This window comes from Capsicum annuum, chromosome 11 (assembly GCF_002878395.1).
Source record: "Capsicum annuum cultivar UCD-10X-F1 chromosome 11, UCD10Xv1.1, whole genome shotgun sequence".
NCBI classification, from domain to species: domain Eukaryota; kingdom Viridiplantae; phylum Streptophyta; class Magnoliopsida; order Solanales; family Solanaceae; genus Capsicum; species Capsicum annuum.
Window position 1 is genome coordinate 3,433,054 of NC_061121.1, and position 14,962 is coordinate 3,448,015.

At 32.0% G+C, this 14,962-nt stretch overlaps 2 protein-coding genes across 4 annotated transcripts; one reads left to right on the top strand and one right to left on the bottom strand.

Moving 5' to 3' along the window:
• The first annotated feature begins 3,120 nt into the window (after positions 1-3,120).
• Positions 3,121-5,508, top strand: LOC107847138 (protein PLANT CADMIUM RESISTANCE 12). Its single transcript, XM_016691371.2, has 4 exons — positions 3,121-3,358; positions 3,465-3,536; positions 4,023-4,232; positions 5,197-5,508. Exons 1-4 carry the CDS (start codon positions 3,286-3,288, stop codon positions 5,274-5,276), a joined length of 435 nt encoding a protein of 144 aa, XP_016546857.1. The 5' UTR covers positions 3,121-3,285; the 3' UTR covers positions 5,277-5,508.
• Positions 5,509-6,956: 1,448 nt separating this feature from the next.
• On the bottom strand, positions 6,957-13,642 carry LOC107847522 (putative late blight resistance protein homolog R1A-10). Of its 3 annotated transcripts, none has more exons than XM_016691817.2 (5): positions 13,182-13,642; positions 12,980-13,057; positions 10,288-10,728; positions 7,668-9,901; positions 6,957-7,236 (listed from the first exon to the last, which is right to left on the bottom strand). In XM_016691817.2, the coding sequence occupies exons 3-4, from the start codon at positions 10,726-10,728 to the stop codon at positions 7,676-7,678; spliced, it is 2,667 nt and encodes an 888-aa protein (XP_016547303.1). In that variant the 5' UTR covers positions 12,980-13,057; positions 13,182-13,642; the 3' UTR covers positions 6,957-7,236; positions 7,668-7,675. The 3 variants fall into 3 exon arrangements, with proteins under 3 accessions (XP_016547303.1, XP_016547304.1, XP_047255312.1); XM_016691818.2 differs by having other exon boundaries at positions 10,288-10,685; positions 13,182-13,339; XM_047399356.1 differs by having other exon boundaries at positions 10,288-10,685; positions 12,980-13,187.
• Between the last annotated feature and the right edge of the window lie 1,320 nt (positions 13,643-14,962).

The following is a 14,962-nucleotide window of genomic DNA, read 5'->3' on the forward strand; positions in this document are numbered from 1 at the left end:
GGAGGATTATACATTAGTCATTATACAAATAAAAATATGATACAATTTAAGAGAGACATATACAAAATTAGTAAAACTTAGTAAAACATGCATGAAAAATGAAAGAATGAGAAGGAGTATTTATAAGAAAAAACAACATAAAGTTTGGAGCTTAATTACAATTATTTTTGATATTTTGCATAAATACTGAAATTCCGATTTTGAATTTGTCGAGATACTTAATTAGCTCCCGATACATCCAACGAAAATACATAATTAATTGAAATTTTTATAATTACTTTGTAAGAGTAGGAATTTGTGTAAATATGATAAGTTAAGGCGTATGTTTATGTTATTTTTCCCTATTATGAAAAAAGAGCCCAAAGTATAATTCTATGAACTTGTGAGTTAAGGCTAGTACATGGGCCGGGTCAGTTTGGGTTTAACTGGGCCAACACATGCTGACCCAGCCCAATAAACAAGTTTAGTCGATTATTGTTCTGTTAGGTATCATCATCAACTTTCATTGAACTTGTGATCATCAAATAAAATAAAATATGTATGATTTAAATTTTGATAATCCTCAAAAGTTGTAGCACTTTTTATGACAATATTTATTTTAAATCTAGGATTAATTTGAAAGCATTTCATTAATTTCTCCAAAAATTACACTGATTGAAGCTTTAATTTTCATTTTCTACTCTCGTGATTCTGATAGAAATTTTTTGAAGTCTTGAAAAAAAAATTATGACTGCACTTATTACTTTTCCGACTTCGTTGTTCCTCCCCGTCTCCCTTGACAAATGGAGAGTTAAGAAGCTTCTATTTATAGACGTTGGAGGCCTCAACAAAGATCACAAGTAGTATCAATTAACATATAATGTGCCCTTCAATCATCAAAGCCATTTGTACAATTGAAATTCTTATACTACACAAGGCAAGTAAAAAAAATGAATGAAGAATATCCATTGAGTTTCTATTTATTTTTGGATAATAAACCTTGCATATTATAAGAAGATATACATATATTATATACTAATTATACTTGCATTATATATTAGCCGATGTTTTTCTTTTATTTTAGGAGGATGGCTATTGGAGTTAATTTCCCATTTTCTTTTACATTATGCAATATCTTTTTCCCTATTGCAAAAAAATTATACATGGATTGCATGTATGCCGATTGTTTGTTTGTTTGTTTATTTGTTTATTTATTTATTTATTTATTTATTTATTTATTTATTTATTTATTTATAGTTTACTATAAATCCACAAACTAAGATAGCTTCACAATCTTTAATTCAAAGTTAACTTGGTTAATTGTATCATATGTTTAGAATTGAACTCGCCATTGCTTTGTGTTAGAGTTTGTGACCGAAATTCTATTGATCCGGTCCTGAAAAGTTTGTGATGTGACTCATGTTTGTGATTTTTCATGGGATCTGTGGTGATAGCGTATGAACCTGTATGTTTTTGGGCCTAAGATTTATTTATACACACTTATTATATAAGTGCAATTAGTGGGTCGTTTTGGATGTAACAAAAATACGTCATTGAGATTGAGACTACGTCTCCAACCTTGTACTTCTCTCCTTCCTAGTGAATTTTCTCTGCCTCTGTCCGTGGTTTTTCCCGTAAGAATTTTCCCGTAAATCTGCGTGTTCTTCTTGTTTTTCTTTTACTTGTGATTTTCTTAATACTGTCCGATTCATAACACTTCGAATCAAGGTCAGCCAATAATGCTGTTGAATTCATGTAAATTTCATACTTAGTTAACTGATCGATCAAATCTAAATTACTGTAGTTCTTAATTCATAGATTAGTGATATTAGTTGAATAGGAAATTGCGGTGGCCATGTATAACATTCAAACATTTATATTAGTTTAATAAAATTAGAAGGAAAATAAGAGGTAACTATCATTACCTTAATAAGTTAATATTAACGTTAATCTCAATGATACTTAAAAAGAGTTGACAATTTAATAACGTACGCAGATATAGCAGCATACAAGCAAAGCCCTAGGGGTTCATCCAAAGTCGAGTTAGGATTTGAAACTTATGAATCTAAAATATTAATCATTTTAAGTTATTGAGTTTTAAATTAATAAATTATATGTGTTAATTTTTAAAGATAAATAAATACTATTATATAATTTGAATTAAAAGTACTGAATTGTGATAAATCCTTTTACTTATTATATTCTAGCTGGCCAACAGATTCATCTAAATTCCTTTATAACTACTAAGTATTGATTTTCTTTTTCTATTTTTTTTATGTGTGTGCTTACTTTTTTATTTTTTAAAACTCTTTGGATAATTCTTGCCCCTCCAGTTTTGTTTTAAGTGGTCAAAATTAAGATATTAACAAAAAGGACAAAAAGTACTTATTAATTGTCCACAATTTCCAGATAAGTTCAGGAGAATGATAATCAAAATAATACTTAGATAGTTAGATTAAGTTGGTCAAATCTACTCCAATTTCTTTTTCATATATATCACAATCACCTTCTCTTTTTATATATTTTTTTTTTGTTTTCTTCAACTGACCTTTGAATTATAGTTTTAATTAAATTAATGATTCACCCTTAGCTTCATTTGGATAAACCAAATATACAAGAAAATGTGAAGCTTTCGTGTACTTACTCGTGACCTTAACGAGAAATTTTGAATTTAAATCCTAAATATAGAGTCGATTTTGGTAAAATACGTTTCACTACAAAGTGAGACTTTCCAACTCGAATCCATCGAACACTACAACGACACTGGAAGGGAAAAAGGGAGTACGATTTTGAACGACCATCAATGATTGTAGTGTAATGATATGCACTCCGTTATCCTTAATCAAGAGTTTTGAGTTCAAACCTTGAATATAAAATTATCTTTGAAAAAGATTAATTTACAAAATGGGACTTTTCAATACAAACTCAGATTAGTCCAACCCCAAAACTGATAAAGAACACCAGGAACCAAATAAAATTAACTATGATTTGAATGTAACAACTAAAATATTATAGTCAAATTGAGATATTTCATTTATAGATAATAAAATAAACTAGTGATGAGGTCACTAGTGGCCCAAAAAATAAAAAGAAGTGGAGACTAGAGGAAATATTTATGAAATTTCCTTTTGAATATCTTAATGTACAAATCTTTACATAAACCCAAATCTTGAAAGTATAAAAGGTCCGTAATATTCTCACAAGTTTATAACAAAGTCTTACGAATCTCTTAAATTTTCATTTTCAATTTCCCATATTCAGTAACCATAAAAAAAATTCCAATTTTTTTTTCCAAGAAAAATAAAAATGACTACAAACAATTGGCCAACAGGCCAGTGGACAACAAATCTCTTTGATTGCTGGGATGATAGTTCACTTTGTAATTACTTTGATTAAAAACTCTTATTTATTTATTTTTGTGGTTAATTATTTTTTTATTTATCTTAATTATTTTTCTAATCTTTTTGTAATTATCTTTTATGAAGGTGTGAAAACTTGCTTTTGTCCATGTGTTACCATTGGAGAGGTCGTTGAGATACTTGATCAAGGCACTACATGTAAGAAAAATTTAAAACATTGGGTTAATTGGGCATTTAGGTAAATAATTTCGAGAATTTTTTCTAAAAAATAAGTCATATTTTTTTGACCGATTTTTTGAAGCTATTTTAAAAGATAAATGTAAGATTTGAGTCAAAATTATCGGATCTTGCCGAACCATACGGTAAATGATCAGGGGTGGCTCGAGTACAATAGTGGCCTAAGGCCAAAATCAAATGGAGGACTTGAATTTTTGAGAAAAAATTACTTTTTTTTAATCAAGTCTATTTTTAAAATTATATAGTCGATTTTTTTTTTTCTAAAAATACATTTTTGATTAATATAGTCAATGCATTGAATCTTTTTTGAGATATAGTATTCTATATATATCAAACATCATATGGTCCGACTGTTCTCCAAATCCTGCACACAATAAAAACTTAGTATGGCCCTTCAAATGATTATACATTTATGCTTACTAAAATGCAAAATTTCATAAATGGCAGCAAAAGGACATGCTTGTCTTCTTGCTTATGCTATGGGTACTATTCAATGTGGATGGATTTATGGGAGAAGATATCGAAGAAAATTACGAGAAATATTTAAATTACCAGAGGCTCCATATTCGGACACGTTGATTAGTTGCTGCTGCTGCGTTTGTGGTATTTGTCAAGAATATAGAGAACTCAAAAATCGAGGCGCAGATCCAGCCCTAGGTAAACATTATGAATTTATAACTGAGTTATATATACTGACACTATAAATGTAAGTTGGTTAGTGAAGTTCATAAAGACTACATGCAATTATCTTATGAATGACTTAAATTGTATAAATGTTTTTGCACAATTATTGAACTTAAATTCAAAAATTTTAAAAGCATGAAATTGACTCGTCTTTTTAAAAGAACTTATAACTTGCTCAGCGTCGGAATTAAGATCAAGAAAGTTGATGACCTAATGATAAAAGAGTTAGAACTAAAGTTTCGATGAATGATAATCGAGACGCGGATCCATCCTTAGATAAATATTATGAATTTACTAAATTATATATACTGACTATATAAATGCAAGTTGGTTAGTGAAGTTCATAAAGAATACATGCAATTGTTTTATGAATGACTTAAATTGTATAAATGTTTTTGTACAATTATTGAACTTAAATTCAAAAATCAAATGTATTTCAAAAATTTTAAAAGCATGAAATTGACTTGTCTTTTTAAAAGAACTTACGACTTGCCCAATGTCGGGAGGTCAAGAAAATTGGTGACCTAATGATAAGAGAGTTAGAATCGAAGTCTCGGTGAATGGTTCCTGTAATATGTTGGGTAAGTTTCAATCCGCACGAAAGGCATAACGATCCGGGCAACAAATCTTTTTACGAATTGCATTTTTCGCCTCTTTCGTCATCAAAAGTACCTACGTTACAAATTCATATTTGGTTTCTCGAAGCTCATGTAGAGACACTAAATGCAGGATTTGCTTTCAAATTTGGGAATCTAGGGGTTTTTTAAGATTTTAAATACCCATATTTTCCAAATGGATACTTTATTTCACTCTTTTCGTCTATACTTTAAATATCGTTGCTATAATATATACTTCTCGACCACTAAAAATTATTTATATATGCTCTATTCTATTGAAAAAATTATTTTCAATACTAATTAAGGTATTTATTTTGCAGGATGGGAAGGCAATGTTGAGAAATGGAAACGAGAAGGGGTAACTGTACCACCAATTCCTACATCTGCTATGATTCGTTAATTAATTAATAAATCTCATGTGTAGTGTAATTAATATTTAATATAGTGTGATTATTGTTTGAGCCAAGAGGAGTTTTTTTTTTTTTTTATGTACCTTGTATTGGAGAGAAATTGTAGAATTGGATTGTTGCTTAAAATATTTGTTTGATTGTATTTTGTGGGTGTGTATATATACTGTATAGCTATGTAATGTAAATGTTACATCAGCAATAAATTTGTTTGTTGAATGATGATACTAATAATGTTCAATTTTTATTTGTTTGTTGAATGATGATACTAATAATGTTCAATTTTTACTTGTTTGTTGAATGATACCAAAACATATTCAATTTCTTGTTTGTTGAAAATGTTACAGATTTCTTTGGGAAGTGGTAACATTCAATTTGGTTATTTCGATCCCAACAGAATAAAAGTAACGAATAAGATTCTATTATTTTACAACAATTCATGCATGTTCATCAACGCGATCCAGAGAGGGTTATTTAATATTGAATACCAGTTAACTTTAAAAAAAGTCGATACATATTAAATTGGGGCGATCAAGTTAGGTGCCAGTGAAAGTTGTACCGGCAAAATCACTCCATAAAAATATTATTTAGCTATTTTGTATTTCTTCTTCCTTCTTCCTTTTCGTCGTCGTCCTCTTCTTTAACTTTTTTGGTGAGCCAAAAGTGAACTTTAGGCAAGTAAATAGTCTCGTAAAAAAAATATAGAAAATATTTAAGTGTTGGAAGCTACTGCTAAGGAACTCCACCGCTAAGGAACTCTCTGGTCCATCATTTAGAAGGGATAGACAATTGAGAGAAAATAGGGAGATAGCAAAAGAGACGGAAATTGAAATAGATTTAAAGATTACTTTTGTAATATTTGAAGTTCTACCATATATTTATCTAAATTTCGTGTAGAAATGTCTGAAGTTTGCTTTCTTTCAAATTGTCTGAAGTTAGGTTTTGACAACCTAAACTTTGGGTGTGAATATCTAAACTTAAGGGACTCGCATGACTGAAAGTATCGTAAAAAATCGATAAACTTGCAAATTTTTGTACACTACGAATACGATTGCAATGGTGGTCTCAAAATTGGGTGTATGCGCACTTGTCCAAATTTTGAGACCACCATTGCAATCATGTCCACTAACGAGCCTGATCCATTCGACTCTTTTTCCTGTTCCAACCATTGATTATTTTTTAGTTCTTCTTTTGTATCGTCGCTTGATGAAAACACCAAATGTCAGTAATTTTCCGAAGGTATTTTGATCATTTTATAATTATCAAAATTTTAACTGATATTAGCACAACATAAAAACTGTACAAATTGCAAGTGAGTAATATATTGATCAAGCACAAAATGAAAATCCACAATACATGGTAGTATAAATTTTAAATTCAGCATGAATGCACATCAATAAGAGGGCAGCTCGGTGCACTAAAGCTGGGCTATGCGGCGAGGTCTAGGAAAGGACCAAACCACAAGGGTTCAACAAGAATGCACATCAATAAAAGGGCACCCCGGTGCACTAAAGCTCCCGCTATGCGTGAGATCCAGAGAAGGGCCGAACTACAAGGGTACAACAAGAATGCACATCAATAAAATGGCACCCCGGTGCACTAAAGCTCCCTCTATGCGCGAGATCCAGAGAAGGGCTGAACCACAAGGGTACAACAAGAATGCACATCAATAATTAAGCAAATAGCCACAACAGAAAGAGTGAAATATTTATCGTACAATTTACAAAGATAATGAAGAAAGGAAACAAACAGAATACTCAAAGTCTCAAACTTCAATTCAAGCTAATTACAGAATACATGGACAATGTCTCCAAAACATGTCATAATAAACAACACACAATGTCTCCAAAGCCATTTAGAGACTTTATTTGGAAGGGAAAAAAACCAGTTTCTAGGCACACCATGTCAGAGAGGACATTAGCTCACACCAAAGTGAAGCGTAAAGACGTCTACCTGCAGAAACCATAGGAGAAAAAAGAAGAGAAGCAATGTCATTAATACTGTTGTCGAGGAATAGCAGGCTTAATAGAGATGACCTCACAACGTTAAATTGTTTTTGAGACGAATTAAAATGGAAAAGGTGACATATAAAATGAGACGAATGGAGTATATATAGCATAAGTTATAAGGCTAAAATATCACATTTCATTCTTGGTGTCCTTATTTCAGGGAATCCACTGGCTGAAGCAAATGTATTTTTTTGAAAAGGAATCAAGAATGAAAAGGACACTGAAAGGAAATGTATCAATAGCGCGATAAAATGGAGAAAAACAGAAGGGATCTTGAATATATAACATACATGAAATCCAACAGTATGGTATATATTAATTAAGCTTCATATGCAGGCAGAGGAGAAATTTAACCAGAAAAGTAAAAAGACAAACCTGTTGTTTTAACTAGAATCATCAGCATCAAAGTGGGGAGGAAATACTGAGAGTCTGAACCCGGAGGTGCTAGAGCTAGCATGGTCTTCCAGCTTCTTCTTGGCTATAATGCTTGCTGACTTGACTGCTTTGTACGTACATTCCAGTCGCATCTCTTGGAGATTGGCTATGTCAGCCAGGCCTGATGGAACTTCTTCAAGGTCCTCACATGATATAAGAAAAAGCCGCTTAAGGCGTGGGAAGTTGTGACTTGAAGCCCTCCAGATTTGCAAGTCTGTCTTCTCAATCCACAATACTTGTAGTCTAGTGAAGCTGCCAATTTCTGGCTCCCAGAACTCCCCACTGAAAGCATTCTGTCTCAACTTAAGTACTTCGAGCGACTCGAGCTGTCCCAATTTGGTCATATCCTTCCATTTCAATTGGGTATTAGACAAGGTCAACTTCCTCAGGGTATTGGGAAGTATAAATACCATGACAGGAAGAGTTAAAACTCGACTGACGTCTTGATCATCATTCACTATCTTCAACTTTTCCAACCGCTTTAACATAGCAAGTTTTCTCAATCTACTAGCATTCTTATCGAAAAGTGAAAAAACTTGACCTCGAATAGCTAACTTCTTGAGATGACGAGCCCTGGTGAACACTTCACTAGTGCAACTTTGTGGAGCAATCACGGAGAGTGTTTGTATGTTGCACTCCCTCTCCTTTCTTGCTGAAGCACTAGGAGGAGGCAGTTTAGTAGGGGCGTTAACGTGCAGGTGCCTCAAACGCATCATACTCCAAATATCTGCTTTTACCTCGAAAGTACTATCTGGATGGGTAATATGGATGATAAGAGTTTCTAAGTTCCAAAACTTGACAAAAATTGATGGAAGGACTTTGAAATATCCTGAGAGAGAAATGTATTTCAAATGCAACAACTGATAAAAATCCTTCGTAAAGAGAAATCTTATGGGCTCAACATCGAGGACTTTAATCAGGGGAAAGCCCTTGTGCAAGGATTGAATCATGTCTGGAGTTTGGTTGTCAATTGGTTTTGAGCTAAAACATAAGAAAGACTTGACATTCTCCATAGGTGGTTTGTTACGAAGTTTCTTGAGGAAATTATTCAAAGTAGAAGAATCAATGCAAAGGCGTCGACATGTGCCTAAATCTTTCATCTCCAAAAACTCCTGAGAAGGTGCGTTTTTAATCTCCCAGACAATGTCTTCCACCATTGCTTCCGTCTTGCAAAACTCATAGAATATGTCGTGAATACGACATGTCTTGATCTGTCCATCTAGTGACTGCTCCATTACCATCAGTAAGTTCTTCTTAGTAAGATCATTCAGATATTCTTCTGCTTGTTCCTCCAGGGTTAAATGATTCTGAATTGGTATGAGACCTTCTGCGATCCACAAACGGATCAATTTCCAAGCAGGAATATCAAAACCTCGAGGAAAGCTAGCACAATAAAGGAAACACGCCTGTTGGTAATAAGACAACAGATCGTAAGTCATTTTTATAAACCTGAAGCAGCTGTTTGGTTGATCTCTATTTATAAGATGTGCTCCCATGTTTTCATAAACAAACTGCCAGTCCCTTTTTGTTGTACGGCCTAATAGAACTCCCGCAATTACCACTACCGCAAGTGGTAGCCCACTGCATTTTTTAGCTATGTTACGTCCTATTTCTTCAAGCTCAGGCGGGCAACATTCTTTCCTGAAAATCTTCAGTTTGAATAAGCGCCAACTGTTTTCTTCACTTAGAAAGGTTAGCTTATGAAAATCACGGTTGAAACAAGAAGCCACCTCTTCTAACTGAGTGGTCAGCATGATTCTATGGCCTTTGTTGTTGTCCGGGAAAACATCTATTATAACATCTATAATGTCCGTGCTCCACACATCATCCAAGACGATTAAACACTTCCCTCCATACCCCAAGCGGGTGCGAATTTCGTCAACCATTTGTTCATCACTCTCATCGTCAAGTTGTTTCCTCAAACGTTTAAGAATACTGAGCAAAACTTCCGTTTTATTATATGAACGAGAGACATTGACCCAAATGGAACTGAAAAATTCAAAACTAATTCTTGAATCTTTATAAACCTTTCTTGCAAGTGTTGATTTGCCAAGGCCAGACATACCGACAATTGGAACCACCTCTAGATTATTTGATCCGTCAATTAGCTTACCAATCACTGTGTATGCTTCCTCCTCAAAGCCAACAACCTCGTCTTCATCTGACAAATTTACCTATTTTACATGGAAAAAGGAAATAATTCATGCATAAGATTTTAAAAAGTCACAACTACATTTACTTGCTTAAAAACAAAAATTAGGAAGTACTCAGTTCAAACTATTTTTATTAGAACAATTATCCTTCAACTTGTGGCTTGCAGTTTATAAGTACTTTTGGCCCCTTTTTTACGTCCATCTTTCTCTTTGTAAAGGTATTTTAGTTAAAACTTTTTTAAAAACAGATATTCAAGGCGCTGTTTATTTTTATTAAAATTAAGTTGTCTGAATCTAGATACAAATCTAATATATCAGATGTTGTCTCTAAATCTAAAAATTGAATATCTAGGACTATTTGTTTTCTACTTTTCTCAACATCAATTGCTTATAACATATATATATACCTGTATGGGCTGTGGAGTTGTCCTCGATAGAGTGCTCAATTGAGTGGCCTCCTCCAAAAGAGGTGTATATTTGACTTGAAGATCGTTCAGGTCAATCCTGATGGACTTAATCTCCTTAGCGACATTCCTGACTGAGGTCCAATATGTAACGTCCATCCATTTTGCAGCTAGATTACTGTCTCGGTGTTGTTTAGCCCTACCAAGGAATTTGTTGATGGAGTCCTCAGCTTTGTAAACCACATTTCTGATGTCTTTCATTGTCTGCTTCCAACTTTGAGTGTCTCTATTGATCTTTGAAACTTCTTGTAGAAAAGCTTTGAGTATTTGAAGCTCTGCGGTTAGATCTTTCACATCGTCTTGTACACCAACAATCAAATCAACATTTTCACGGGCCAACTCTAACAAATTCTCCAACAAAGAATTCACTGCTACTTCAGTCATCTTTGTTAAGAAAAAAAAAAACCGAACTTAGATTGGACACTATATATATATATATATATATATATTGTAACAACCCGGATTTTTAACACAAATACAAAATGTATCTATAATCACTGAACACAAATTACAACTTCAAATCCAAACAAGAAGGTAATAGACACACTATTATGCTGTCATGATGGAGTATAAGTTTGTTCAACATTAAAGTGAAGAAAAGGGATTAAGTCTGTTCATGATGGAGTATGAGTTTGTTCAATCTGGCATCATCTCTTTAATTTTTTTCATGATGGAGTATAAGTTTGTTCTTCTTGTGTTTTGGGTAAGTAAAAGATGTGGAAAATATATACAAGAAATATTCTTCATCACAAATATTTATATATACAAAGTGTGCTGGATTTTTCTTTGAGATTAGATATTTGCTGGTTTCTGACTCGGAATTATTATTAGAAGAACCTATTGAATTCGAGGGATACACCTTAACCGGTGAAATATCCTTAAGGATCCTCCTAGGAAAGGATCATACTATGTATTATACGTAGCCTTATCATTCTACGAGAGACTATTTCCACAACTCAATTCATGATCTCCAATCCTTCTCACATATCAGAAATTTTACCAGTTACGCCAAGACTTCCCTTCAAAAATAATCCTTTCATATTTGTTTTGTTTTCTAGAAAAAATATTTAAACATTAGATTCTCCGTCAGGGGTTGAGCTAGAGATGAAGGTACAGTTTGGTCAAGTCAGTAACTTTGATTCAAACATTGTATTTGTCTTAAGAAACTTAAAATGGATGAAATCCTCAAGCTGTTCGTCCAAATTAAAATGAAAAAAGAGGGAAGACTAATGAATCACCATAGAGTAGAGTAAAGTTTACATCTTAATACAGCTAGAACTAGAATTCAAATTACAAAATTAGGCTTAATGACATTATAATAGAGTGAAAGGGACATAAAACCAAACCTTCTCAAAAACTAAAATAATGATGTAGGAGATAAAATAATTTAAAAGTTACTATCATAGCTTCTCTCTCCGCGTTGTGTTTCGTTTTCCTTCTCCTTTTTTGATTTTATTGGATGACTTTGTTTTTGTTTGCATTAGTTGACTTTTTTGTAAGCTCATGACCCCACATAGGGAGTGTTTGAAGAGAAAAATAACTTTTTTTCTTTTTAAATTCTCTACTAAAACAATTTTTTATAAAATGAAAGAAAGTAATTTCCATAGTAATAAAAAATAAGTTTCACGAGTAGCATTCCACATTAATGGACTCCTCGATCCCCACTCTCCGACCCTGGGACTTCAACCCTCACCTCCAACTCCCATAGTGTTTTTCTATGTCATGCCTAAAACTTTTTGGGATAATATTTTCTAGAAAATAAATAAGAAAATTATTTATTTATTTGCAAAAAACAGAACATTTTCCTTCATACCAAACGCAACCTTAATTTACTTCACGTCTATATTTTTTACTATGAGAAAACTTTTAAAAGAAAATATTATGGAATTTAGATCGGCCATTTAGAAAATTTGAGATCTTAATTTCCTATCTTTATATATCCTCTTTTATATATATATATATATATATATATATATATATATATATATATATATATATATATATAATTGGTGGTAAAAAAATGTAAATGAAATTCAAAAATTTTAACAATAATATATATACACAATGAGAATATTTACAGGTAACTCTAAAATAAATATTACTCCCTCCGTTTGTTTCAAAAAAGAATGACATACTTTGATTTCGCATAAAGTTTAAGAAAATAAATCACTTTTGAACCTTGTAGCCTTAAATTAAAGTTGTATTAAATATACTAAAATATCTTTTAACCATGTGGCTAAATATGTCACGTGAGAAGTTGAAATTAAAGTATTATGAAAGGTCATTCTTTTTTAAATGGATAAAAAAAAAATAAGTTATTCTTTAAAAAGATGAGTAGCAAAATACAATAAGTAGGTCGTAAACTTCAAAATACTCGTTGTATTTTATGTTACATGACTTAATTTAACTCGACACAAAGTTAATAAGATAGATTTTTAGATCTCTTGGACCTAAATCAAAGATGTGTTAGTCCAAATAATATTGAATTTAATTTGTTGTTTAAGAAATTCATTTATTACGTTGCACAATATATATTACTAGAATCTAGTAACTTAAAATTGCTGGAATTCTGAACCCATAAGTTTCAGATCCTGACTCCGACGTAAATTAAAGATGAGAAGGTGATTTGTGTTACCTTTTTCAACTGGAAAAGCTGTTGAACTCTTTTACACTAATCAACCAGTTTCTTCCAAAAGTTGATTTGCAGATCAAGCTTTTCATACAAAATGAAACAAGAGAAGGAAGATTAGTGAATTACTTTAGCCTAGATTATGATCTTGTGCGCCAGATCCAAAATCTAATTAACTAATATGAAAAAAAGAAAAAAAATTGCTCACCTTATTAGCTAGACTGGAGTTTGCATCTTATACAAATGGAGCAAGAATTCAAATTACAAAAATAGACATAATAGGTGCACATGACATACTTCTCCGTTTAAAAAGAATTACCTGTTTTGATTTGATACGGACTTTAAGAAAATGAGGAAGATTTTTAAATTTTGTGGTCTTAAATGAAAGATACTTTAATCCTGTGGCCTTAAGTATACCACGTTGAAAGTTAAAAGTAAAATATTGCTAAAAATAAAAAAAAGTTTTTTTTTTTTTTTTAACGAACTAAAAAAAATAGATCAATTTTTGTAAAACAGACGAAATAGTATATAGTACTAGCAAAATAGTATATAGTACTAGCAAAAGTTGACTTTATTTATTTCACCTTAGTCATTATATATTCGTCTTACATACGTTGTACTTAGTAAACCTAAATGTTATACATAGGTAACTACGGTACAATGGGGGTTAAGCACCTTTACCATCAAGTTGACAGGTTAAGAGTTGAGTTACGCTGAAGGATTATTAAGAAGACGGTTGGTATTCGATATTTTTTTCGTCTCATTTTATGTGTTGCCATTTGGTTGAATATGGAGTTTAAGAAATAAATGATTACTTTGTAAAGCTAACTTTGCAAAACTGTTCCTCTTAAAGTCATTTTAATGTTTGTTTTTTAGTTATCTTTTCTTGTTAAGTGAAATCCAATAAAGATAAAATCGGGATGAAGCCATTAAATATTTGTCAAATAAAAAAATATGATATTTTTTAGGGGATGGATCAAAAAGAAAATGATGACACATAAAATAAGACAAAGGAAGTACTCTAAATTTGAAAAAAAAAATTCACTAGGTCAAATGTAATTAAGTCGGTTGAGGGTTTGATTATAATTTGTGAAACACTGTAGTACTTACTTCTACTCCCTCCGTTCAACTTTACTTGTTCACTTTTCTATTAGGAATTAAGAAAATAATAATGATAGGGGTAATGTTTGTCAAAGCACAAGTATGTTTTGAGAATGTTGATTGTTCAACCACTACCCATCCACATATTCCTTTGATCACCATCTCCAATTTGTGTGGGTTATTACATGATCATGTGACTTGTTTAAACTCCCTTCATATGTGTAGAACTCCACAATTTATTTTAATTTAATTATTCCCTTTTAAACAACATGCTAATGAGAGTCTACTAATTCATCTGGTCTACAATAGACGTGTATATCTGGTCGAGCATTGACAATTGTTAGTATAGATAATAGATCCCATAGTTCTATGTACAAGGTTGTAGACCAACACGAGCATGTTCTTTAAAAAGAAATAATTAAATAAAAATTAATTACATTGTGAGATTTTACATATATGGAGGAGTTTAAACAAGTCACGTGATCATGTTAGAGTCCACACAAATTGCGGGTGATGATCGAAGGAGTATGTGGATGGGTAGTGGTTGAACAATCAAAATCCTCAAAACATACTTGTACTTTGACAAACATTACTTTGAGGATGTTGTACAAGTATGTTTTGAGGATATTGTTTGTTCAACCACTACCCATTCACATACCCCTTTGTGCGGACTATTACATGATCATATGGCTTGTATATGTGTAGAATTTCATAATTTATTTATTTTCTTTTAATCATCATCGATCCGGACAACAATCTATACTTGACCTGTCATATAGGTCTACAATAGACCACACAAATCGATGGAACCTCAAAGCACAAGTATGTTTGAGAATGTTATTTGTTCAACCACTACCCACCCACATACCCCTTCGATCACCTAACTTG